General features: G+C 44.0%; 1 protein-coding gene and 1 long non-coding RNA gene across 4 annotated transcripts; one reads left to right on the top strand and one right to left on the bottom strand.

The window, feature by feature from the left end:
• The first annotated feature begins 454 nt into the window (after positions 1-454).
• LOC146344511 (sulfotransferase 1B1-like) lies at positions 455-21994 on the top strand. Of its 3 annotated transcripts, XR_014792232.1 has the most exons (9): positions 455-590; positions 8374-8521; positions 9336-9464; positions 10649-10746; positions 12603-12729; positions 16705-16799; positions 18022-18202; positions 18635-18913; positions 19267-20730. XR_014792232.1 is itself a non-coding variant. In XM_084857517.1 (8 exons), the coding sequence occupies exons 2-8, from the start codon at positions 8374-8376 to the stop codon at positions 18745-18747; spliced, it is 891 nt and encodes a 296-aa protein (XP_084713643.1). In that variant the 5' UTR covers positions 455-590; the 3' UTR covers positions 18748-21994. The 3 variants fall into 3 exon arrangements, 2 of the variants coding, with proteins under 2 accessions (XP_084713643.1, XP_084713644.1); XM_084857517.1 differs by having other exon boundaries at positions 18635-21994; XM_084857518.1 differs by lacking the exon at positions 455-590 and adding an exon at positions 760-928 and having other exon boundaries at positions 18635-21994.
• LOC146344510 (uncharacterized) lies at positions 12329-25900 on the bottom strand. Its single transcript, XR_014792233.1, has 4 exons — positions 25770-25900; positions 24965-25068; positions 24061-24114; positions 12329-12704 (listed from the first exon to the last, which is right to left on the bottom strand). It is a non-coding gene; the product is annotated as an uncharacterized LOC146344510 (long non-coding RNA).
• Positions 25901-25946: the final 46 nt, after the last annotated feature.

Raw genomic sequence — 25946 nt, 5'->3', positions numbered from 1 at the left:
AAAACTGAAGTACTTTGGCCACATAGTGAGAAGACAGGCTACCCTGCTAGGGAAAGTGGAAGGCAAAAGGAAGAGGGGCCGACCAAGGGCAAGATGGATGGATGATATTCTGGAGGTGACAGACTCGACCTTGGGGAGCTGGGGGGGTGACGGCTGACAGGAAGCTCTGGCGTGGGCTGGTCCATGAAGTCACGAAGAGTCGGAAGTGACTGACCGAATAAACAACAAGGTAGAAAGAGGAACCGGAGACCAGCCAAGGAATGCATTGCACTGCCATTGCTCCCTTCCTTTGAACATTGTTTAACTTGTTCTGGCTTAAAAAAATAAATAAATTTCAAAGTCATTCAGTTGAGGACATTCTTTGCTCACTGGCTTTCAACCCAGTTTTCATTGCCCAGCTCCTCCCATTTTACACACACAGTTTAGGCACCCAGGACCTTTGGTTTCCTTGGCTGTGTTTCTGAGGGCTTCTTTTCTTCCGTTGGCAGAGAAAGCCTCCCTAATCCCTTCCCTGTTTATATCCCTGTGGAAATCGCACTTTGTTGCCAATTGTCAGGTTTCACCATTAAAGCTGTAGTGCCAAGAGAAAGGTAAGCCTGGCTTTTCTCTTTTACCTGTTGAAATAATGTTGCTTTTAGAAAATTGGTGTCTCTTCTAGCAATAATTGGTGACATCTGCAGGCTTCTTCTGTGATCTTGTTGAGATTGGGGGGGTCATCCCATGAAATAACTGATACTTCAGTTTGGGGCGGGGCATTCTGACATGGAAAGTTGGGGGGAAAGTTTGGAAGTTTGCATTTTAATGCTGTAATAGCAAACTGGAAAGAGGGGTCTGTACTTGTAATTTCAACAGGATATCCCGGTACTCCAGCTGAATGAGAAGTTACCTGAAATCTTTGTGATTTCTAGACTGAAGATTCCTGGAGAAGGTGCTAAAGTCTCAAACTAGATCTTCCGGGGGGGGGGGGACGGTGGAGGCTGGGGTTTAGGGTTGGGTCTGTTACTGCTCTAAGAAAAGCTAGGTTGGGGAAAGAGCAGGGTGTGGAGATGGCTGTGATTTATGTGAACGTATCTTTAAGAAGTTACAGAGGCATGAAGAAGCAGGCTGGTGGACGCCTTGCAGATTGGTGGAAGGGAAAGTAGCTGGGGGCAGGGGAGGAGCAGAGGGAAAAACATCATGTCTACCGGGAAGTAACTCATTGCCTTCAGTTCCACATCGCTGCCTCTCTCACTTTAAGTACCGAGCTTGAGAGTGGAGATGTTCAGCTACGAAGGAACACAGCTGAGAAATGCTGGATGCCTGTGGATGTGCAGCTCTGCAGTTGAGAAAGGGCCGGTGCCAGGGCAGATGGTTTTCATAAACATGTACTCAGAAGCACTTCATTTAGCGTGTGTGTATGTGTGTGCGCACGCGCGGGGCCCTGTTGACCGGGCACTTAAGAGACTGTGCTACTCACTCTCTCCTTCTCCCCAGCTCCCTGCATGGGCTCAATCTCCCAAGGCAACAGCTGCCTGCTTGCCTGCCCACCTCAGAAAAGTGTATGCAGGGTTTGTTATGAATGCCTACTCGCAAGCAAGTCCTACGTGCTAGTCATGCACCCGCCTCCCCAGCTCTGTGCTCTCTGCTCTTCCCGGCTCAGGAAGCCGGCTTTACCGCTCCCATCTACTGCCCCAGTTGTTAATCTGCAGTGCTAATACTGCGCAGCTCCGACGGAATGAACAGTGAAATCGGTGCCATGTAGATGTGGCCTCAGTCAGCCTAGGCTGAGCAGGCTTTCACAAAAACCCTGCTCCCATAGGTGTAAGCAGAGCTTGTACATGAGCAGTATGCTGTCAGAGCCCTGCATTCATGTGAGATTGCAGCTCTTCCGTGAACTGGAAAATTGTACCTTGCAATTTGCACAGGCAGAGCAGAAGTAGGGTTCAGGTAACTGGAGGAGGGAGGCCATCATATTCACCAAAGCCTTTGAGGGCTAATTGAATTCCCTAAAGTTGCACAAGGTTTTAACTGTGTTATTGTTTTAGGTTTTTTAATTGGTGTTAGCCCTGTTGAATGGTTTAATGTGGTTTTAGCTGTTTAAATTATTGTTTCATACTGTTTAAACTGATTTTTGTGGCAAAAGGAAACTGGGCCGCCAAAGAACAAGATGGCTAGATACCATCAAAATTGATACCAACCAGAGCTTGGAACAGCTCAAAGAAATAGTACAAGATCGGGATACGTGGAGAGAGATGATCCATAGAATTGCCAAAAGTCGGACATGACTGAATGGATAATACCATCATCAAACTGATTTTATCTGTACACCACCCTGAGATCTTAATGATATAGGGCAGGATAAAAATGTTTTAAAGAAAATAAATCATTGACACTCAGACCTGGCTGGGTTATTAACTGGCCACAACTGTATTGTTTAGAGCTAAATAGATTTGATGGGGACTTAAGGCACAAATTCAAGCATTGGGCAGCTTGCTTGAGAGCCAATGCCATTGGCTAAGCCAGCCTGCTGGGGACATGGGCCCACCATGGCATAAACAGTTCTTCTGGGCCCTTCCTGCACCCTGGATGTGTGGAAGCCATGCAGGGCCTTGCCACCACATCCCTCAAGATCCCTCAATGGGAAGTGGGGAGCTTGTTCCCGCATCCCTTAGAACAACACCACCTTGATGCTGCCTATGGCTGCACTGCCAAGTTGCAACAAAAACAAAGGAACAACAATGTCAGGATTTCCTGTCGCAACACATACAACAATTGTGCTGATAAGGTACTCTTGGGGTTAATTGCTACAAGGAAGGCAAAACAACTCCAGGGTTTGCCCAGTTGTGCATGAGCCCCATCTGATCTCATTCCATAGCTAGATCACTTTTCTTTTGGAGATTAGTGAGTGAGGAACTTGTCCCTGGCACTGATGGGGAGGTAGGTATGGGCCAGAATTTATAGCCTGTTCACAGAGCAGAGGGAGGCTGTTCTCTCCCTGGTCCGCCACATAGCTCTGCCTCCACTGAGCCAATGAACTCTCAGATTGGCTCTTGAGGGCCCCACGTGGGCTGCCCCACCCCATCCAGTTGTGGAGAGTCCGCCTACTCCTGCCTTCCGTCCTGCTGGCTACTCACCCACCCAAACTGGGGCTTCTGCGCAGGCTGGGAGCTTTGCTTCATCCACTTTACAGATCTTGCATGAGTCAGTCACTTCTAGGTTATAGTACTCATGCAAGTAGCCTGCTTGCGTGAGTTATAGGGATATTTTCAGAATTAGTCATACAAGAGTAGACTCATTGAAACCAAGGGAACTTAAGTTAGTCATAACTTAACTCCCATTAATTTCAATGGGTCTACTCTAAGTATGATTAAATAAAAGATCCAAATATTTATTTTTTTTGCAAAGGTTGGCAGTAATTGTATTGTCAGATTCCACCTTTAGGCCTGATTCAAATTTAATGACAAACCATGGTTTATCATTACAAGAACAAGCCTCAGACTCACATGCTCCCCATTCACCTTTGTGTGCAAGACGAGGAAATGTAAAGTGTCTGGTTATGAAACTGCAGTTTCCATTTTGTTTCAATACAGGAAACTGTATTTTGTACACACCAGAATATCAAGACATGTTTTGATCCTGGTTTGCTGTGCTGAATTGCACAAATCACAATTTCTCATATTTGGATGTAACGGGAATCTGTGATTTGATGCAAACTCCAACCAGAAGCTTTAATTATTGTATCTAAATCAGGCCTTGGTATTTGTTTCTGAGATCCTGCATGGGAACTCTGCAAGGAGCAGCTGGAGGAAAGAGCAGCTATTCTTCAGGTCAGTTTTCCAAGCATCTAGGTGGACACATCACCAGGCAAGAGAGTGAGGGTGATAGGAGCAAGGGGAAGAGGGTAGCACTTTTGCTAAAATAACCTTCAAAAGCCAGTCTTCTGATCCACAGATTCTTGCATGCAGCAGTGCGACACACACCGCAGCATGTGAGAATCTCACCAAACACATGATTAGCATGAGGTTAAGCAGGGATATTCTTGAAGGTACAGTAAGTTTAGAACTCAGTTAAAAAAAATACTGAGATAAGGAGACCATAACATTTCCTAGACTAAAAGTAAAAATAGCGGCATACTTGGTAAAAATGTGCAACAGAGCCAACCAGCTTCAGATCTGTGCAGAGTGTTAACTAAAATGGACAAGCATGGGCGAATTTAATTCAGGTGACCATCATATCTAGTACTGTGGGCAAGAATCCCTTAGAAGAAATGGAGTAGCACTCATAGTCAACAAAAGGGTGGGAAAAGCAGTACTGGGGTACAATCTCAAAAACGATAGAATGATCTCAATACGAATCCAAGGCAAATCATTCAACATCACAGTAATTCAAGTCTATGCCCCAACCACTGATGCTGAAGAAGGTGAGGTTGATCGGTTCTATGAAGACCTACAACACCTTCTAGAACTAACACCCCAAAAAGATGTCCTCTTTATCATAGGGGATTGGAATGCTAAAGTAGGAAGTCAAGAAATCACCGGGATAACAGGCAAGCATGGTCTTGGTGTACAAAATGAAGCAGGACAAAGGCTAATAAAGCTTTTCCAAGAGAACACACTGATCATAGCAAACACTCTTTTCCAACAGCACAAGAGGTGACTCTACACATGGACATCACCAGATGGTCAATATTGAAATCAGATTGATTATGTCCTTTGCAGCCAAAGATGGAGAAGCTCTATACAGTCAGTAAAAACAAGACCTGGAGCTGACTGGGCTCAGATCATGAGCTTCTTATTGCAAAATTTCAGCTTAAATTGAAGAATGTAGGGAAAACCACTAAACCATTCAGGTATGAACTAAATCATATCCCTTATGAATATACAGTGGAGGTGAGGAATAGATTTCAGGGATTAGACCTGATAGACAGAGTGCCTGAGGAACTATGGACAAAGGTCCGTAACATTGTTCAGGAGGCAGCAACTCAATCCATCCCAAAGAAAAAGAAATGCAAGAAAGTCAAGTGGCTGTCTGATGAGGCTTTACAAGTAGCTGAGGAAAGAAAGGAAGCGAAAAGCAAGGGAGAAAGGGGAAGATATATCCAACTGAATGCAGAGTTCCAGAGAATAGCAAGGAGAGACAAGAAGGTCTTTTTAAATGAACAATGCAAAGAAATCGAAGAAAACAACAGAATGGGGAAGACTAGAGATCTCTTCAAGAAAATCAGATCTCAAGGGAACATTTTGTGCAAAGACAGGCATGATAAAGGACAAAGAAGGCAGGGACCTAACAGAAGCAGATGAGATTAAGAAGAGGTGGAAAGAATACACAGAAGAACTATACAGGAAAGATCTGAATGTCCCTGATAGCCAGTGCGGTCACTGAACTTGAGCCGGACATCCTCGAGAGTGAAGTCAAGTGGGCCTTAGGAAGCATTAGTAACAACAAAGCTAGAGGAGATGACAGTATTCCAGCTGAGCTATTTAAAATCCTAAAAGACGATGCTGTTAAAGTGCTGCACTCAATATGCCAACAAATTTGGAACACTCAACAGTGGCCACGAGACTGGAAAAGGTCAGTTTACATTCCAATTCCAAAGAAGGGCAATGCCAAAGAGCGTTCAAACTACCGTACAATTGCGCTCATTTCACACGCCAGCAAGGTTATGCTCAAAATCCTACAAGCTAGGCTTCAGCAGTATGCGAACCGAGAACTACCGGAAGTACAAGATGGGTTTCGAAGAGGCAGAGGAACTAGAGATCAAATCGCCAACTTTTGCTGGATCATGGAGAAAGCAAGAGAATTCCAGAAAAACCTCTATTTCTGCTTCATTGACTACGCTAAAGCCTTTGATTGTGTGGATCACAACAAACTGTGGCAAATTCTGAAAGAGATGGGGGTACCAGACCACCTTACCTGTCTCCTGAGAAACCTGTACGAGGGTCAAGAAGCAATAGTAAGAACCTCAAATGGAACGACCGATTGGTTCAAAATTGGGAAAGGAGTACGACAAGGCTGCATATTGTCGCCCTGCTTATTTAACTTATATGCAGAGTACATCATGAGAAACGCAGGGTTGGATGAATCACAGGTCGGAATTAAGATTGCCGGGAGAATTATCAACAACCTCAGATACGCAGATGATACCACCCTAATGGCAGAAAGTGAAGAGGATCTAAAGAGACTCTTGTTGAGGATGAAAGAGGAGAGTGCAAAAGCTGGTTTGAAACTCAACATTAAAAAAATGAAGATCATGGCATCTGGCCCCATCACTTCCTGGCATATGGAAGGGGAAGAAATGGAAGCAGTGACAGATTTTATTTTCTTGGGCTCCAAGATCATGGCAGACGGTGACTGTAGCCATAAAATTAAAAGACGCTTGCTCCTTGGGAGGAAAGCTATGGCAAACCTAGACAGCATAGTAAGAAGCAGAGACATCACCTTGCCGACAAAGGTCTGTCTAATCAAAGCTATGGTTTTCCCAGTAGTAACGTATGGCTATGAGAGCTGGACTGTAAGGAAGGCTGAGCGCCGAAGAATTGATGCTTTCGAACTGTGGTGCTGGAGAAGACTCTTACAAGTCCCCTGGACTGCAAGGAGGTCAAATCGGTCAATCCTAAAGGAAATCAACCCTGAGTTCTCATTGGAAGGACAGATACTGAAGCTGAAGCTGAAATATTTTGGCCACCTAATATGAAGAGAAAACTCTCTGGAAAAGACCCTGATGCTGGGAAAGACTGAGGGCAAAAGGAGAAGGGGACTGCAGAGGATGAGATGGCTAGATAGCATCACTGATGCAATGAATATGGACTTGCGCACGCTCCGTGAGAGAGCGCAGGACAGGAAGGCCTGGAGTGCTATGGTCCATGGGGTCACGAAGAGTCGGACATGACTGAACGACTGAACAACAACAACAAATATTTGTTTCTTTTTCTTAGTTACTAGATTGCATATTGGCTCTCATTTCCTCTGTTTCTAGAGTTGGGGCTGCTGCAAATGCATTATGCAGATACCTGAACAATGAGCTAAATTCCGTTCATTATCCTCTTTTTTTCCCTGCTTGGAAAAACCATTTGTCAAGGCTGTGGAACTGGTGTAATATAGCAGATAAGAGTGAGCTGTGAGCCAGGAAGAGCCCCGGACTCAGATCTCTATTCAGGCACAAATTCACAAGATAACGCTAGGCAAGCTGCTATCAGCACTCTTATCTCCAATGTAATGATAACACTCCTTGTTGTAGGGATTACAGATAGAAAATGTGTGAAGTGCTTTGAATGCTATATAAATGCCAAGTATTATTACTGCAGATATATAGGGGGATATGCCTGTAGTTTTCCCACTGCAAGCCAGTGTCTCCATCTCGACAGATCCTGTTGGATCAGAGGCAGTCTGACCAGGTCCAGCACCAAGAGAGTGAGCATAAGAGCATTTCCTGGTGGTACAAGGGATGAGGGCAGTTTCTCAGTTTACATTCCCTTCTCCTCTTCATGGCTCAGTGACCATGTCTTGCTTCCTATCCCCATGTGGTTCATAGGACTTACTAAACAAAGTTATTCAAGGGGCACCCAAAATAAAGAAGAGTCTCTAGCAATGGATAGCGTGAAGGACAGCAGTCCTTGGTGGGAGAACAATGGTATTATATGTACACAAGAATGTTCCTATTATCTTTATTGTTTTATTATTATTATTAAATTTATTAATCGCCCATCTGGCTGGTCACCCAGCCACTCTGGGTGATGTACAACATACAATAAAAACAGTTTAAAACAATAAAATTCTACAATAAAAACATTTTCTAAAATACCGTAACCCACCCCAAATGCCTGCCTGAACAACAACGTTTTTAATGCACGACGGAAGCTCATTAAAGAGGGGGCATGACGGAGTTCCCTAGGGAGGGAGTTCCACAGAGTGGGGGCCACCACAGAAAAGGCCCTCTCCCTCGTCCCCACCAGTCTAGCTGTCCTGGCTGATGGGACAGAGAGAAGGCCATCCAAGGCTGATCTTGTTAAGCGGCCTGTCTGGTGCTGCTGGAGGCGCTCCTTAAGATAGGCTGGGCCGGAACCATATAGGGTTTTAAAGGTCAAAACCAACACCTTGAATTTGGCCCGGAAAACAACTGGTAACCAGTGCAACTCCTTCAGCACTGGAGTGATGTGATCTTCTGTGAAATGTTGGAGAGTACATATGAGGGAGAGCCTTGGTCAACTGACCAGTCAAAATAGTTAAGTAATTAGAGCATTTTATTAGAATGGCAACAAACCCAGAGATAATTCTGCTAATTAATAATTAACTCTTCCTACCTTATTCAACGAAGTGTCCAATAATGCAATGGATATCCTTGCAGATGTTTCTCTTTTCTTATTTTGATTGTATTGCTTGACATTTCCCCCAAAGATGGCCACCCCAGATGCTTACCTTCGGAAAGACTGGCAGATGGTCCATGGTGTTCCTATGGTCTGCGCGTTTTCCTTTGACTGGGACAGAATTGATAATTTCCAGAGCAGGCCTGATGATATTGTGATAGCCACGTACCCAAAATCTGGTGAGTTCTTAGTGGATGGAACAGGGCAATCTGACAATGTGTTGCCCTTTGATGATGCCCCAGATCTACTGTCTGAAGTGGCCCACCTCAGTTTGTCAAATGGTAGAACCACTCCTGGTTAGGGATTACATCCCAGCTCTGCATTATAGTCCAGGAAATGCTAGGATTGGGATGACAAGGTTTCTCCCTGCTAATTGGACTGATTTGCTTGTAGATTCAGTCTATGGATTGGATCCAGACTCAGAGTATAATTAAGACTGATCTCCCCTTGAGATCAATGGGACTTGTCAGTAACTAACTTAAGTCCCCTTGATTTCAATGGGCCTACTCTAAGAACAAATAAGTCTACATGCAGTTCTGTCCACACTTACTTGTGAGTCAGCCCTACTGAACACAGTGTGACTTGCGGTGCTTCCCAGAGATGCTTTTATTGTGCAGTGCCTTGCCTCATTCAGAGAATGTTACAGGGTTCAGGCAACATCTATTTGTAATACTCCCATGTTTTCCCACTGTTTCTTTCATCTAGTTTATTACCATAGTAAATCCATTATGGAGGAAAAGGTGGAATAGTTGCACGATGTCTTTTGACTGGTAGCACTAGGAGCCTTTGGTCTGGAAGCACTTTTACATTCTAGTAAACATATACACTATACATCTATAGGATTAACCTACCTGACTATGAGTAGACTATTTGGAGGTTTTCCAGCATCCACAGTTTGCATCCTGCTGCATAAGACCCTCCTACTGATCTCAGGGCATTGATTTTCCTCCAGGTAAGCGGAGACCAAAAACTGGGATTTTTGTTTGTTTCCAGGAACTACATGGGTGAGTGAAATTGTGGACATGATTCTGCATGAAGGTGACCCTGACAAATGCAAGCGGGATGCGATTTTCAATAAAGTCCCTATGTTGGAATTTGCTGCCCCAGGGAAGATGCAAGCAGGTACATTTGGAACTACTTACTGAGAGAACTTGCATTTTAGAGATCCAGGATGAGCAGATAAAAATTAAGGGGGTGGAGGAACAAGAGGCTTCATCTGGCCAATCAAGTTTCTGGTTTGATGCCTGGCAGAGGATTAAAGCCTCTCTGTGCTTCTCTTCCATGTCTTGAGGAATGGGAACATGAAACCAAAGCTTTATTTCTTGCACAGGTTTGGCTGTTTTGTGCACTTAGGTCAGAATAAATTTTCAGAGGGCATTCTCTCTTTCTACATCTGGTGCCTGAAATGAGAGAAATGAGGGAGAAGGATGGCTAGTCCACACTTGGTCATGCCTGCCTGAAAAGGAGTGGGATGGTTATAGGTCTCCTGAAAAGAAGTGGGATAGCATCCACTTGACTTTGAGCACTGTGTACATCAAGGTTGCGCAAAATGTGGCCCATGGGATGTGTGTGGCCTGCCATCACCTTTGTGTGACCCCCATGTGGGCCTTGCTACCATTGCTGCCATCCTTGAAACCCTAGTGATTCTGTTGGGAAACAAAGCATGCACAGAGTGCATGCCTTCTTTCCCAGTAGAATGGGGCACTTGACAGCCCTCAAAACAGCTGTTCAGTAGGCTGTGAGGACTACAATTCTATTGGTGAATGAGGTGCGCTCTCCCCGCACATCTTGTTCCCAGCAGAATCTGTTTCTGCAGAGAAACAAGGCATCCTGTTTCTCTGCAGAATGGGGTTCCTGAGGTGTCTTCTGATTTGGACCCAGATCAAAGCATCCTTATCCCTGCTTTCTGACCATCCTTATGTGGACCTTATACAGCATGATAGCATGTCTCTGCTGGTAACTAGAAACAGAAACACCGCCTCAATGAAAACTAGATTGCTAACATGACTGTCAGACCCAGCTCTTTGAAAGACCTTGAGTAGCCAGACAAAACTGGCTCCCTAATTTCTCAGACCAGCAAGCAAGGCTCACTGGCCTACTAGTGCAAGGGGGCTTCCTTGGCTGGTGTTTCACAGATCTCCCAGCACTTCCCTCCTCTGGCCAGAGCTGTGCGATGAAGGTACACAGAAAGAATAATGGTCTATCATTCTCCAAGTCAACAGTTCAAAAGCTATTGCTCGTGTGCTGACAATTACTTTACCAAGTTGATCATGTGCCTTATCTAGTAACACCATTTTGCTCTCCAGGCACAGAACAATTAGCTCAGATGCCATCTCCTCGAGTGGTGAAGACACACCTCCCAGTTAACCTCCTTCCCAAGTCCTTCTGGGAAAATGGCTGCAAGGTAATTAATTTGGGAACCAATCCCACAAGATAGTATGTCAACCACTAGCTTTGCTTGAGAGCTATTTTGACAAGGCAAAGGTGAAAAGTGGCAGGTCATATCCCCAGGTGCTCCCAACCACCAAAAACAGCCTGCTTTCAAGCCCAAGTGTCACAGACACTGGTTATTCACACCTGTCTTTTCCTTATGGGATGCCAGGTGCATCACTCAGGAGGGTTAGTTATGGCCTAGGAGCTGTGAGTTGCTTACCCTCACAGTATACTGATATGCGGCAGTGACTCATAGCCATATTCCATACTCTTTTTTCCTGTGATATCGACCTGGAAGGAAATAATTATGTGCTTTCTGTAATGATATCAGTAGCAGGAGTACTTCCTGTCAAGTGGTGAGATAACTTACTTGAATTGATAGACTGACTTCCTTAGAGAATCTACCTGAAAAAATCAGTGCAGTCATATCAATGTTATTTGTCATTGGAACAAAAAGAAAGTGGGGAAAAGGCTGTTCCTTCTTAAAGTCAGTGGAAATGGATTATTTTGAACCAGTGACCAGCTACTGGAGCCTAGCATCTGAAGAGTACCATTTAGCCCCCTCAGTTGCCAATCCAGACTGTTATATACAGGGATCAAGGTAATAATATATATAGTCCTCAATTCCAGATGAGGAGAAGCAGACTGGCAATTTTTAGCTTGATGGGCTGCTGAATTAATTAACAACTAAACCCAATGAATAGACAAAAATCTAACAGAGCCCAACCCCAAACCACTTCTCATTATTTGACAACAACTTTATGTAAAAGCAAGTTTCCTTTCCATGTATTAGTTTCTGCTGTCTTGCAGCCATGGTTCTTCTTGCTTTCAAAACAGCAATGAGGCCTAACGCACTCTAAAGACTAACCTGTTTGTTGCGAATTTGTTAGTCGCAGGTGCTACAGAAGTCTTTTGCAGCAAAAACATCAAAGGGTAACACCTCCAGCCCCCTGGAACTTTCTGCTGTCATGTCTCTCCCTTTCCTTTTCTCCTTTTTCTCCCTCTTCTCCTTTGGTCTCTATCTAGCTCTTCTTCCCACAGCAGTCACCAACAATCTCTTGACTCTCCCCTTGACTATGGCCCTCCTTTCACTTGCCCTGTCCCTTCTTAGGGGAAGGCATTGCATGAGCTGCTCTGTCAAGTTTGTTTTAAAAAGTAGCACTGGCCAGCCACTCTCTACCCCTTCCTCATAAAGGCCCGCCAGTAAAACTAAGCTGCTGAGCAGATTTGTACACCTTCAGGCGACTTGGAAATCTTGGCTTGCCTGTCCCACTCTGAGATGTGACATTTCATTACAAAATTCTGTTTATTGCTTCTCACACACTGCAGAGATGAAGCATTTGATTTAGTAGTTAAAAAAAAACACAAACACATTTCCAAGGGAGCTCTTCGCCTCTGTCCACTGTAAGTGTAGCAGAGAGACAATAACAGGGTCATAAAGTCTTCTGGGCTTCCCAGGTACAATCCCATTGTAGCTGCCTATGCCTTTTTAGGCCAGTTTTTGGTTTGGCCCTCATCATATGTTGGGCTTGAATATGGAAAGAAACGATTGTATCATTTGAGTCCATAACATATCTATTTATTTATTTGGAATAGTAATATCAAACTGAAAATAAAGAGTTAAAGATAAGAGGAGTGTCTATATCTGTGTGTACACATGTGTATACATTGTTACTGCCTTACATGAAAATCTTTTTGATTGTCAGAACCATGGGTTGATCCTGCTATCCATTAAACCTAAGCTGTTTTTTTCACTGGGTTAGACTTCTCTGTAGTGAAAAACTGCCAGTACAACTTTGATCACTTTTTTTCTTTCCTCTAATGAAGATGATCTATGTAGCTCGCAATGCAAAGGATGTTGCTGTCTCCTTCTACCACTTTGACTTGATGAATAAGCTGCACCCGGACCCTGGAACCTGGGATGACTACCTGGAAAAATTCATGGTGGGAAGAAGTGAGTCTAGCCATTCATTTGCAACTATATGCAATCTTTGGGAAACATAAAGCGGTGAGACTGCAGACTGAAGATCATAGAATCATAGAATAGTAGGGTTGGAAGGAGCCTATAAGACCATCGAGTGCAACCTCCTGCTCAATGCAGGAATCCAAGGGCTCCTTCACATGGAGCTTTTATCCTGTGATTGAGATTGCTCCTTCATGGATGTTTGCGGGCTCTTTACATGACATCGTGACCCTGCTGTGACCCTCCAGGGCATTTCCTGCACTAAATGCCCTTTGTTCCATTTTTAAATAGATCGCAGATAATGAGCTATCACATTACCCCGTTGTGCTTCAGTTTCCTCCGTGAAAAGAGTTAAAGCAGCAAGAAGAGGAGCGAGATCAATGAAAGATAATGGAAGACTCGGATACGGGAAGGAGGGGGGAAGGGGAGGGGGGAAAGGAAGCACGTGAAAAAGGGAGTCATTGTGATCCTGCATTTAAAACAGAAGCCGAAAGCCCCGTTTTAAATGCAGGATTTTAGGCTGGTGTAGAGATGCCCCAAGTCAGAGCATCCCTGACAGATGGCTGTCCAGCTTCATCCTGAATGCCTCCAGTGTGGGAGAGCCCACCACCTCCCTAGGTCATTGGTTCCGTTGTCATATTGCTCTAACAGTCAGGAAGTTTTTCCTGATGTTCAGCTAGAATCGGGCTTCCTGTAACTTGAGCCCATTCTTCTGTGTCCTGCACTCTGGGATGATCAAGAAGAGATCCTGGCCTTCCTCTCTGTGACAACCTTTCAAGTACTTGAAGAACACTCTCCTATCTCCCCTCAGTCTTCTCTTCTGCAGGCTAAACATGCCCCCTTCTTTCAGTCTCACCTCATAGGGCTTTGTTTCCAGTCCCCTGATCATCTTCGTTGCCCTCCTCTGAACTCTAAACTCTGAATCTTTTGCTGTTCTCTAATAAAACAGCTACCCAAGCCAAATCCCATACCATATTCTCTTTTATTCATTAATGAGAAAAGTTCAGTAAATGAGAGAGAGTGAAAACCATGTTTGGGTGATGTCGGTACATCAGGCTAACAGTGGGTGAGGATACATGTATCATTTTTAGAGCAGGGAGGCTGATCTATAAGTGACCTCACTGTGTTCAAATCCAAAGGTATAATGTCTCTTCAAGGCTGAACTTGGGGGTGGGGTGGGGAGAACACACCACATTCTCCCAAGTTTCAGGTAAAAGCTGAACTGTGCACAGTACTGATTGGCAAGCACTCTCCCATGATGTCACTGAGGGCTAAACTACACATTACATGGAGTGAAGAAGAGCTCCCCCCAGCATGGAAATAGCAGGGGTGGGCAGCCACACCAGGGGTTAAATCCCCACCCCCACCCCAGGATCCTAATCCAGATTGGGCTGGCTATTTAAAAAATAAACTTGCATGTAAGGGCAAACCGACCTCTTTATCATAACTTGTTGTTTGACCCTAAGAAACTTCAACCCCCAGTTCCAGGAGGAATTTTTCCCTTTGAAACTTTCCTGTTTTAATGAATACACTGACAATTTCACAGATAAACATTTCCTCCCCCTTTCCTCAAAATTTTATTAATTTTCCAAATACAAAGACAAACCAAACAACAAGTTAAGAAAAAAGGAAGTCACATCAACTTTAAGTCTAGTTATTGACTGAAGGTGGTACACGTAACATTTTTTCCCTTTTACTTTACAGATGTAACTACAGATGGTGTTTGTAAGGTGCTACCATATCATGCTCGCTGCTTGATATTTTCTTTATGGTTCTTCATAATAGCAAATTATACTCTTTTTTCCATAGTCAGTGGAAAGGCTGTGACAGATTTTGCTGCATATGTCTCTGATTTGTATATGAAATATCCCTTATTGTATAAAAATCAGATACTTTGATTTTGTATTTTCAGTTGATACATCCATTTTTCTGCCATAGCTATTTGCCACAGCTCCATGTATCAAGGCTTCAGGGTTAAAAGTTCTGCAGTTTTCCAGCTTGTAGCTATTACCTGTGAGCTGCCATCAGCAAGAACACAATTAATTCCATAGATGTCACTTTTGCATTTTGTACTTCCCATATTGTTAATAGAGTCAAAGCTGATGTGACATATATAGTTTGATGTGTAACATTTGCCATTTCTGAAAATATCATGTTTCATGTATACTGTAATACAACAGGACATGATGCTCTGACTTGGATTCCTGCATTGAGCAGGGGGTTGGACTCGATGGTTTTATAGGCCCCTTCCAACCCTACTATTCTATGATTCTATGACCACCGCACATGAATATATATTTCTGGCTGCAGTTTCTCCAGTCTTTTGTATTTAAATAGTTAAACGTCAGATAAACATTCCCTACAGTGATTTTAAAAATATGAATGAGGACAGCCCACATGAAGTATGTTGGAAAGGGCAATCATTGAACCAGTGTCTGATTTGTTATGTGCACCTGTCATTTCAGCTGTGAAGCTGGGAGAAAGCTGTGCTTGCAGCAAAGTTGAAGGATTTACTGGGCCATTTCAGATGACACTACAGCCCACCGTGGGTTAATTAACTATTCAGGGACCGCAGCATGTGCCGTCTGCCATTACGAATATGCAACCCCTTGTCCTGTCATGCGAACCTGCCTGGGGAGGGTTATTCGAGAGTTAAACAACCCTTGCATAACCCAGAGTCTGTTCTAGGGTTGTGTGAGGGTTGTTTAACCCTCAAATAACCCCCCCTGGCCAGATTTGCAGTACAAGACAAGTCACAGCAACCCCAGTTTGGGGTTGCATATTCATGATGGTGGATGACATGCACCATGGCCCCTTGAGGGTTAATTAACCCACGATGGGCTGTTGTATCATCCAAACTAGTTTACTGCATGCTCTGTTTTTACATTTCACCCGTTATCACCCAGGTGTTATAGTCATTATGTCCAGCTTGTGTGGATTACATATAGGTGTATAGATCCACAGTTTTCATGCAAGATTGTATGGTGATCTTCAGTGGAGTTAGGCTGTATTTTTACAATCATTTTGTCCTTTGGCAGACACAGTTTTCATTTAGTTTTGAGCAATGGTACCCTAATCTGAGCTGATCATGTCTGTGCTGATGGCATGCACAGAAATTAGCCCATATGGCTACTGTTATGTTGTTGTGCCAAAAGCTGAACTGGGGTAACTTCAAAGCAGCCGCAGGGCTGGGCCCAGCCTATGGCAATGCAGCTGGAAGTCAGCCCAGGTTGGTAGAGGGAGCTGGTGCTGTAGGCTGAAATAGCAATGAGAATTCTAATTACGCTTAGCACCTCTAAAGTGCCCTCTGGGTGGTCAAAGTGCGTTAGGGATGTTATCTCTGTAAAGTTTACAGAAGCAGCTCTGTAATGAAGACCAGCATTATTATCCCTATATTGCACAGGAAGACTTGAGGCTGAGAAGAGGGTGGCTTGCCTAAAGCCACCTAGTGAATTAGTGATCTGAGGTTCTTAACTGGGGGCTTCCCAGCTCATACCTTAGCCATTAAGCCAGGGATGGGGAACCTCTGGCCCAGATTTTGTCCATCAGGCCTGCAAGGCCTCGGCCCCTCCCAGAAGCCCCGCTCAGAAGGAGTCCCCTGAAAGAGGAAAGATGGGACTGAGCCAGCTCGGCTGCACTTTTCCCTGGCGTTCCCTGCGAGGGGAAGCCTCCATGGCCAGGGAAAGCCCAGGTGCAGAGAAGCAGGCTCCCTGGCCATTGGCGCTTCAGCTGGGGGCCCAATGACATCAGGGGGTGGGCCTCTGCCCCTGATGTCATGGTAGGGCCTCACCCCCTGATGTCATGGGGGACCTGGAGGGAGGGGCAGTCCATCCCGTGGACTCCAAACAGTTCCCCATCCCTGCAGGAGGCCCTTCAGCTACTAAAAGATCTACCTTTTTTAAAAAAAAGCATACGCAACTGTTTTTTCACTTGACAGTGTCTGCTTCTCTCTTTCTCCAAACCTAGTCACTTTTGGCTCCTGGTATGACCACGTGAAAAGCTGGTGGAATAAGAAGAATGTCCACCCCATGCTATACCTGTTTTATGAGGACATGAAAGAGGTAAGAGGACAACAAGCACATCCTTGTCATTTTAGGAGTGAAGTGATAGAAGAAACACATTGTACAGGTGATATATAGATTGCCTTTTCTGGTGAAAATCTTAAGAATGGCCTTCCTGGATAGACTGATAGTCCACCTCAGGGCTGGGCTGCAGATGTTTGGTGGGAAGTCAGAAGACCCCCCCCCCCAGCCTTCCATGGCATGAATGATGTCGGGGCAGAGACACCCCCCTGACATCATTGGATTCCAGGCTGATGCACATGTTGGCTGGGAACCAGCTTCACTGTGTGTGGCACTTCCCACATTGGGGATGAGCCACCCATGGTGACCCCCCCCCCCCGCCAGCTTTGCCTGCCCTCTGGGGTGAGGACGCAGGGTAGGCAAAGCACACTCTGCCAGCACTTGCAGAAGTTCCTGCAAGCACCAGCAGAGTGCTCAGGCCAGCTCTGCTTATCTGTTGCCTTCCCCATGAGGGGAAGATGGAGAACGAGTGCCCTTGGCCAGTGCTTGCAGTAATTCCCATAAGCATTGGCAGAGTGCTCAGACTAACTTCACTTGTCCTTTGCTTTCCTGCAAGAACCAGCCAAGCGCTTAGCTCCTGCTTCTCATTCCCCATGTGGAGAATGAGAAGCAGGAGTGAAGTGCGCTTCCTTCAAGTGCTGGCTGAGCACTTGAAGGAAGCACTGCTCCCCCAAGGGACTTCCCTTTTTATCTCTGATCTGCTACCCAAGATAACAAGGGGATTTGTAGCCTCCAGGCCAGGGGTAAGGCTTGCAGAGAGGAGTGAGCAGGGCCCAGAGAGGATGCCCAACCCTCTGTGGGCGGTATTGGGAATATCCACAGGCCAGATTAGGCCTGTGGGCCAGAGATTGCCCACAGATTATAATTTGATGCAGATTATAAGAGGAAAATGGAGGATACAACACTGCAATTCCGAACACAGATCTGAATCTCCCTGTAATTACAACAGAGCTGCTACTGTTCTATACAGAACCTATCATGTAGTAGAGATTTTGGACTCCTGAGAGTTTCTGTTTTTAATGAATGAGAAAAAGCAATTTGTTCATTTGGTCCAGCACAAAAGTAATGGGTGCCTCTTATTTTGTACTCTATGGGGTTTTATATAGACTGCAAAGTTTGCTGAAAGAGGAAACACCATTGCCTCATGGAATATCTGAGGTCCGTACCAATGGTAATGCCATTTCAATGCCATGTTCCATAGGATCCAAATCGTGAGATTAAGAAACTCGTACATTTCTTGGGAAAGGACCTGGAAGAATCAGTTGTGGATAAGATTGTCTACAACACGTCCTTTGAAATGATGAAGGCCAATCCTACTGCAAACTATAGGATGGTTCCAGCTGCTGTGATGGATCAAAGTATTTCCCCATTCATGCGCAAGGGTAAAGATTTGTGGGACTCTCTTCGGCCATTATTCCTTAGTATTTCATTGGGCCACAAAGTGATTTTTAAAGAATCGTTATTAATTTATCACCTGCTGTTAACTGATAAATGCACCTGAATAGTTACAAATACTACTGCAATATATGTGCCTTTTCACATGATTGTTAGAAGTAAAGGCCATCTTTAATTCTTTCTCTTTCCCTATTACATTCACATGCCAGAAGCAAAATCCCCAAAAAGTAGACAAGTGTGCCCTTACCTCCCAGCCTGATTCACTGGGCTTTCATCAATTAAAATCTATCTTTACTGATTAAAGCGTAATTGATTAATCTACCAATTAAAGCTTGTGAGCCCCATTTATTTTCATGCCCTTCACCCTCTATCTTCCAGAGAGTCCTCTAGGGTCTCATTCACATTCTTTTGTCTTCTAGGAATTGCTGGGGACTGGAAGAATCACTTTACTGTAGCTCAGAATGAGACATTTGATGCAGATTATAAGAGGAAAATGGAGGATACAACACTGCAATTCCGAACACAGATCTGAATCTCCCTGTAATTACAACAGAGCTGCTACTGTTCTATACAGAACCTATCATGTAGTAGAGATTTTGGACTCCTGAGAGTTTCTGTTTTTAATGAATGAGAAAAAGCAATTTTCTGACCTGGATGGTTGTGGGATAGATGTCTGAAAAATGTACACATACTGGGCAGTATCCAAGAGGATGCTTCTGCCCCCACCAATTCTTTTCCGATCTGCTGATTCTGTTGCACAAGCGGTGGGTCTTGCTGATTGTTTTGCACAAACAGGACCCACTGCTTAGGCACGGGAGATTTAGCCCTGAAATCCTAGGGGAAGCCCTGAAATGAGCAGAAATGCTGATTTCTGGAAGGAGGCAGATCAGCGGAGCTCCCTTATGCAAGTTTCGTCAACCTGCCTCCTCCTAGAAACGAGCTTTTCTGCTCATTTCAGGTTGCCCGGTAAGCACTAAATTGCCATTGCGCAAGCAGTGGGGGCTGCTTGCACAATGAAATTGGCTGGATGGAAGAGAATCGGCAGGGGCAGAAGTGCTCCACTGGATTCCACCTGGTATCTGGAAAATGCTACATTGCTGAGGGGCCAGATCTTTTATGATCCATGGGCTACATTTTTTCTCCCACACAGACTCCCTCTGTCAGCAGTCCTCTCCTGTGCCTCACTTCTCCATACCTTCCTTTCTGCAACTACCCTATTTCTAAAAGCAGCACAGGGAAAGCAGTTTTGAGTGGACAACTGGCAGGAGTCAGGGTTAAGAAGTCGTTCCCCTCTAGTACTTCCCACTCTCCAAACCAGTCACAAACTATTTTTCATTTAAAAAAATACTCAGGGGAAATAACTGCACAACTGAGAATCACCTGTAGTTTGAACCTAAGTAACTTCCAAATGCTAAAATATTAGGCACAGAATATTATAAATAAAAATACGTATCAGACTTCTTTGGAAGTTTTGAGGAAATATTTGAGTATATTGTGTTGATTTGGAGACTGTATTCTGAGTACGTTTGAATTTTCTTGTTGTGGAATCTAGTCCCATCATTCCCACAGAGCAAAAGCTACACTAGCTATGAGGAATAATTCTCTATGCTTTTCCAGATGGTATCTCATCCTCCTTTCCCTTTTTATTTTTTTGTATTTAAGATTAAATATCCTAATACACAGACATTCAACACAGCACAAAGATACAAAATACAAAAAGATCTCTTCTTCCATTGGAACTGCTCCTTTATGATACATTAACAAACATATATTTGGGCTAATGTCAAACTAGCCTTTACTCAGTAAATTGTTTATTGAATGTGATATTGTTGTACAGAACTGTTCAGCTTTAGTATAAGTTCAACAACGTACAATGTGCAAAATGGTTCAAAATGAGCAATTCTGATGACTGAGTGCCATAGGCCCAAAACAGAACAGGTATGAATTAGCTTCCATTTAGCTTATTTAAGCTACCTACTGCTGCAAACATAATCTTCTCAAGCAATAAAAATAATAGAAAGTCACCTATAGACATACCTGAAGGCAAGTTTAAACCATCTGCTTTGGCGTAATATAGAGGAATCCAGAAGTAAGCTACAATTTTCTAGAGTGCAGAGAGGGAAAGGCTTAAAAAGGCTTTTGACTAACATGGCAGAATGCTCCCTTATCTTACTTTAAACCTCAATCATTACTTGATGGTGAGCTTGGATTATCCCCAGGTTCAAATACAGCAAACAAGCAAATCTACAATTAATGTCAATTCTGGTGTATACACCGAGTATGTGGTCATATTTTTTCCTTCTCTGCAAATATGGTTGGTGGTACAATTAACCACCACACTTTCCTCTTTTTGCTTTGATCAATGAAAATGTTTCCTAATGCTGACACTATGCTTAGTTCTGAGAAGAGGTCCATAAAATGCATGCCTAACACTGCCGTTTTGCTTTTGAAGGAAAAGCAGCCAATCAACTGCTGTTCCAGGTGAAGAGCATCAAATAATAAATGGTAAAAAGCTATATTTCCTCCGTTCCCCTGCTGTGCAAAAGATGCTGGAAAAAACCCATGCAGAGATTGGGGGAGGAGGCTCCCCCCTCCCAGCTAGTAAGTTCTCTGCCCATGGGTGCCATCAAACGAGGCTTTTATCATGCACTCATGGTGGGTCACTCACGGAACTTTGTGGGTCCTTTTCAGGACGTCGTCAACCTCCAGGGCACATCCAGTGGTATTTCCTGGTTATTCCATGTTAAAAAGATCCAGAGATAATGAGGTATTTAAATATCCTGGATTGTCCCTATTGTGTTGTTGTGCTATTAAACAGCCACTAGATGGTGCTGTTTCACTGAGATAAAAGGAAAATTGAAAATTTTAAAACTCCCCCTCTCAGCAATGACATGGTCACCATCTGGGAGCCCGCGGTAAACACGGAAAGGCTCCACAACGGTAGGACTACGAGTTTTTTCTTTAATGTAGAGACTCCTTATAACTTTCTCATGTACTAACTTCATATGAATTTGCAGTACTTTCTGGCAGTGACTCTCCAAAGTCTCAGGGGAGTGAAGCAATCATCTTTATGCTAAACATATTTTGCCCCCTTCATATAAAGTGGGGCTGGGTCTCCTTTTCACACAAGACAGTAGTGGAGGGTGGAGGCACTGGATCAAAACGTGATGTCACAAGATAGAGGACCCCTTTTTTTTAACTGAAAGAATGGTTTGGACTGAGAGAAGGGTTTATAAAAACATAACTTAAAAGTTACAGAGAACATAAGAACAGCCCTCCTGGATCAGCCTATCTATTCCAATATCCCCACAGTGGCCAACCAGAGACCTATGGCGAGCCACAGAAGCAGAACATGAGTGCAATAACATCCTCCCATTCGCATTCCCCAGCAACTCATATTCAAAGGCATGCTGCCTCTGATACTGGAGGTAATATATATCCATCATGATGCATAGCCACTGATAGTTTTATGCTCTATGAATTTGTCTAATCCCCTTTTAAAATCATTCAAGTAGGTGGCCATCACTATATCTTGTGGAATTGAATTCCATAGTTTAACTATGTGCTGTGTGAAGAAGTATTTCCTTTTATCTCCCACCATTCAGCTTCAGTGGATGACCCTGGGTTCTAGTATTATATGAGAACTTCTCCCTATCCACTTTCTCCACACAATGTATAATTTTATGCACCTCTGTCATGTTTTCCATTACTTGCCTCACCACCCAATCATTGTTCTTCAGTTGTAAGCTACAAGCAAATTAGAACTGATTTACCACCCTATTGGGAATATTGTGCTTTTTTATGTGTACATCCTGTTATGTTCCATCCACACTAGTAGACATGACAATGCTCGTATAGAAACTATTGGAAGGGGAAGGTCCAATTTATATGAGTGGCCATTTGAAGCTCAACACACATTCACTATAACCATTGAGATGGGAGCCATTTATGACCACTTTAATTTTCTTCATCAGTCTTTTAATTAGTATGAAAATGCCTTTCTGTCTATATTTTTTTTTAAATGAAAGAGTATTAAAGTGGTATAATACCATAATGCAAACACATCTGCAGTGACCAGAAAGGTTTCTTTTTATTTGAAATATCTTTATAGCATTATGGTGTTATAGTGCAATAACACACATTTATTAAAAAACAGTTGGAAGTGTTGTAGCACTAATTAAAATATCAGACTTTTAAATGGGAGTGATAAAATGACTCCTACTGAAAAGGTTATAGTGAAAGTGTGCTGAGCTGTAATTTCACCTGCCTGCTAGGTCACTGCCCACATAAAAACTTGCCCTTTTAAAAAGATGGAAGAATAGCGCTAAGGCTATTCACACCTGCAGACACTGCATTACTGTTGTTTAAAAAGTTGGACTTTCTGTGGTCTCAGAAAAAAATGGAAGAACCGTAGAGAAAATACAAGATGACAATGACTGGATGATATCATGTGTCAGTGCTCTGTAAAAGTGAGTGAACAAAGCATCGCAATTCAACACTAACCACCTAGTGTGGATGCACCCACAATATTAACTGCAATGTAGAACCATCATTTTAATTCCACTCACAGCTTATAATAGAAGAGTGATGCCTTTGGAATTCTAAGGGCTGCAATTTCTTGACATCAATAAACATACAGAACACACATTTCTACATTCACTGAAAATCAGTGCCATCGATTGTTTTTTTCAGAATCCAGTGCTAGTCTGTGTTGTAGAAATGCTTTTCCCCTTAGAGGCAAATGGCATTTAAGCAGATGTGTGTTTATTGCTGGCAGAACACCAACAGCCAGACTGGTCCTGGAACAATGGGCGTGCTCATCTTTTATACTCACATGTAAATATGACTTAACAGGGAAGAGAGATTTGATTTATAACAACTTGATTGGTTAAACTCGGTTAAATGTGAGCATGCATAGAAGCTTTTACAGCCAGTGCCCTTTGGCATCTTTTCAATAACATTCCCTGATATGGCAGAAGCAACAGTAAGGGAAAATACTGAAAAGCCTGACTCAGCATAGAAGGTCTGACCCAGCAGGATTCAAGTCACTTGTCACGTAGGCACTTGTGTGTGTGAAGGAAAATTCCCTCACACCTGGTAAGCTAAGAAATTTATTCTTACAATTTTGAATAAAAACTGAATGGAGTGACTACCTCCCCAAAGCATTTTATAACATCCCTTCTCTTATCCTAACCAAACATCACAATACATTGTCAGGTGCTTAATGCACAGAAGGAATTAGCAGTTTCGCACTCTGCTAAATTAACATGCTAAGGGAGCAACTTTACAGCCGCTAAACAGCGGCTAGACAGCCATAGGATATGCTGTTCTTTGGGAACCGACCTCAGAGCCCGCACTCCAAGGTTGGTTCCCGGAAAACAGACCTCCCTCCACATTCCCGCTGCCTTGGAGGCAGTGTGGAGAAGCCCCGTCCTCTGCGCTCACAAGAGGAGCGTGGAGCAACTGAAAAGGGGTGGGGTTGGGGGTGTTCCGGGGCAGGGAGAGCGGATCTGCCTGTACGACACATCCTATGAGGGAAGGCAGAAGTGGAGAACCCCAGGCCAGGGGGCTGGTTTCATCAGCTCCTGAAGAGACTTAATCTGCCTGAGAGAACTTTGTTCTACTTTTGTAACATTTGCTTGTTTAAAGGCACAATCCTATGCTCGTTTAGACAGAAAAAAGTCCTACAACTCCCTGGCTAGCACATGCTGGGCATTGTAGGGCTTTTTCTGTCTAAACATGGATAGTATTGCTCCCTAAGTACTTCAAAATTGTAAACCACCTTGGGCCTTGGCAGAAAGATGGTATAGAAATGCATTAAATAACAAAAAGATACTGTGATTACCGTATCAGATGGCATGTCTGGGATTCCAGTTTGAGTGTACTGTTACAGGAGATTCTGAGAAATTGAAAGAAATGAAGAGTTGGTTTGCACACAATGACAACCCAGGTGTTTTTTTCTAAGCCTTGGGTTGTTGTGAAGAAACCAGCATGCTAACTGTCTTGTTTAGTTCCTCCTGGCTGCAGGAGTAGCTAAAGAATCGAGGGGCACTCCAACTCTGGCTTGTTTTTCGTGAGGTCCAAACCTGGAGCTCTGGCTTGTCTCTCCCTGGGTTGGTTGGATGCTCCAGCACTCGCACCCTGATTAGCAGCATGCCGGCTTATTCATACCAACCCAAGGGGCAAACCCAGCCTGTGTGATCTTCAGTGAAGAGCATTGCACAGACTGGGAAAAGCTGTAGTCAGTCAGAGCTCAGCCCCTCTGTGAGTTCTGTGTCATTTGTTTGTTTGTTTATTTAACTGTACGGTCCAATAGCCAAAGCTCTCTGGGCAGTTCACAAAAATTAAAACTACAGAGTGCAGCATAAAAACAATATAAAATATAAAAGCTTAAAACCACAATAATTTTATTTATTTATTGCATTTATATCCCACCTTTTTTCCTCTTGCAAGGAACCCAAGGTGGCTTACATTATTCTCCTCCTCCTCCTCTCCATTTTATCCTCACAACAACAACCCTGTGAGGTAGGCTGGGCTGAGAGTCCGTGACTGGCCCAAAGTCATCCAGTGAGTTTCCATGGTCGAGTGGGGACTAGAACCCGGATCTCCTGACTCCCAGCCCAACACTCTCACTACACCGCACCCAGAATAAAACCAAGCAGCAATGCAGAGATTTAAAATACAGATTTAAAACACCAAAGCTAAAAGATTGGGAAGCTCAAATACTGGGAGAGTAAAATGGACTTGACCTGGTGCAGGAAGGAGAACGTAGGCGCCAGACGAACCTCCCTCGGGAGCTCATTCACCTCTTCTCTTGGCTTGAGTAGTTGTGGTAATACAGGAGCACATTCACCTAATAAAACAGTATGCAAGGATTTTATTTTTTTTAAGGGACAATAATGCCTTGGTTGCAAATGGGGTGCAATGTAGCAAACATTAGCTGTGACTTAAGACCCACTGTTTTAAATCAGGTTTTGCCGAGTTGCGCTCTGTATATAACTTGGGTAACCTAGACAGCATAGTAAGAAGCAGAGACATCACCTTGCCGACAAAGGTCCGCATAATCAAAGCTATGGTTTTCCCAGTAGTAATGTATGGCTGTGAGAGCTGGACTATAAGGAAGGCTGAGCGCTCAAGAATTGATGCTTTTGAACTGTGGTGCTGGAGAAGACTCTTACGAGTCCCCTGGACTGCAAGGAGGTCAAATCAGTCAATCCTAAAGGAAATCAACCCTGACTGCTCATTGGAAGGACAGATACTGAAGCTCAAATATTCTGGCCACCTAATGCGAAGAGAAAACTCCCTGGAAAAGACCCTGATGCTGGGAAAGACTGAAGGCAAAAGGAGAAGGGGACGGCAGAGGATGAGATGGCTAGATAGCATCACCGATGCAATGAATATGAACCTGAGCACACTCCGGGAGAGAGCGCAGGACAGGAAGGCCTGGCGTGCTATGGTCCATGGGGTCACGAAGAGTCGGACACGACTGAACGACTGAACAACAACAACAACAACAAGCAGCCCCAACTTAAAAGACTCGTAACGCGCACTTGCCTCTGCTTTTTCTTGAATTCCAACACATTAGAGCCTAGCATTTGACCCGGCCCGCCCCCTCCCTCCCGGCCCGCCTTTAGGCTGGCATAGCACAGAGCAATCCGCCTCCCCCTGCACGGCACTTTTGCAGTGCCGCAGGAGCTGGACGCCCAAGCAACGTCGGCGGAACTGCAAAAA

Source organism: Heloderma suspectum, chromosome 5 (genome assembly GCF_057233095.1).
Source record: "Heloderma suspectum isolate Gila_16-S chromosome 5, 16-S_ref, whole genome shotgun sequence".
NCBI classification, from domain to species: Eukaryota; Metazoa; Chordata; class Lepidosauria; order Squamata; family Helodermatidae; genus Heloderma; species Heloderma suspectum.
This window is presented reverse-complemented; position numbering and strand designations above follow the sequence as displayed.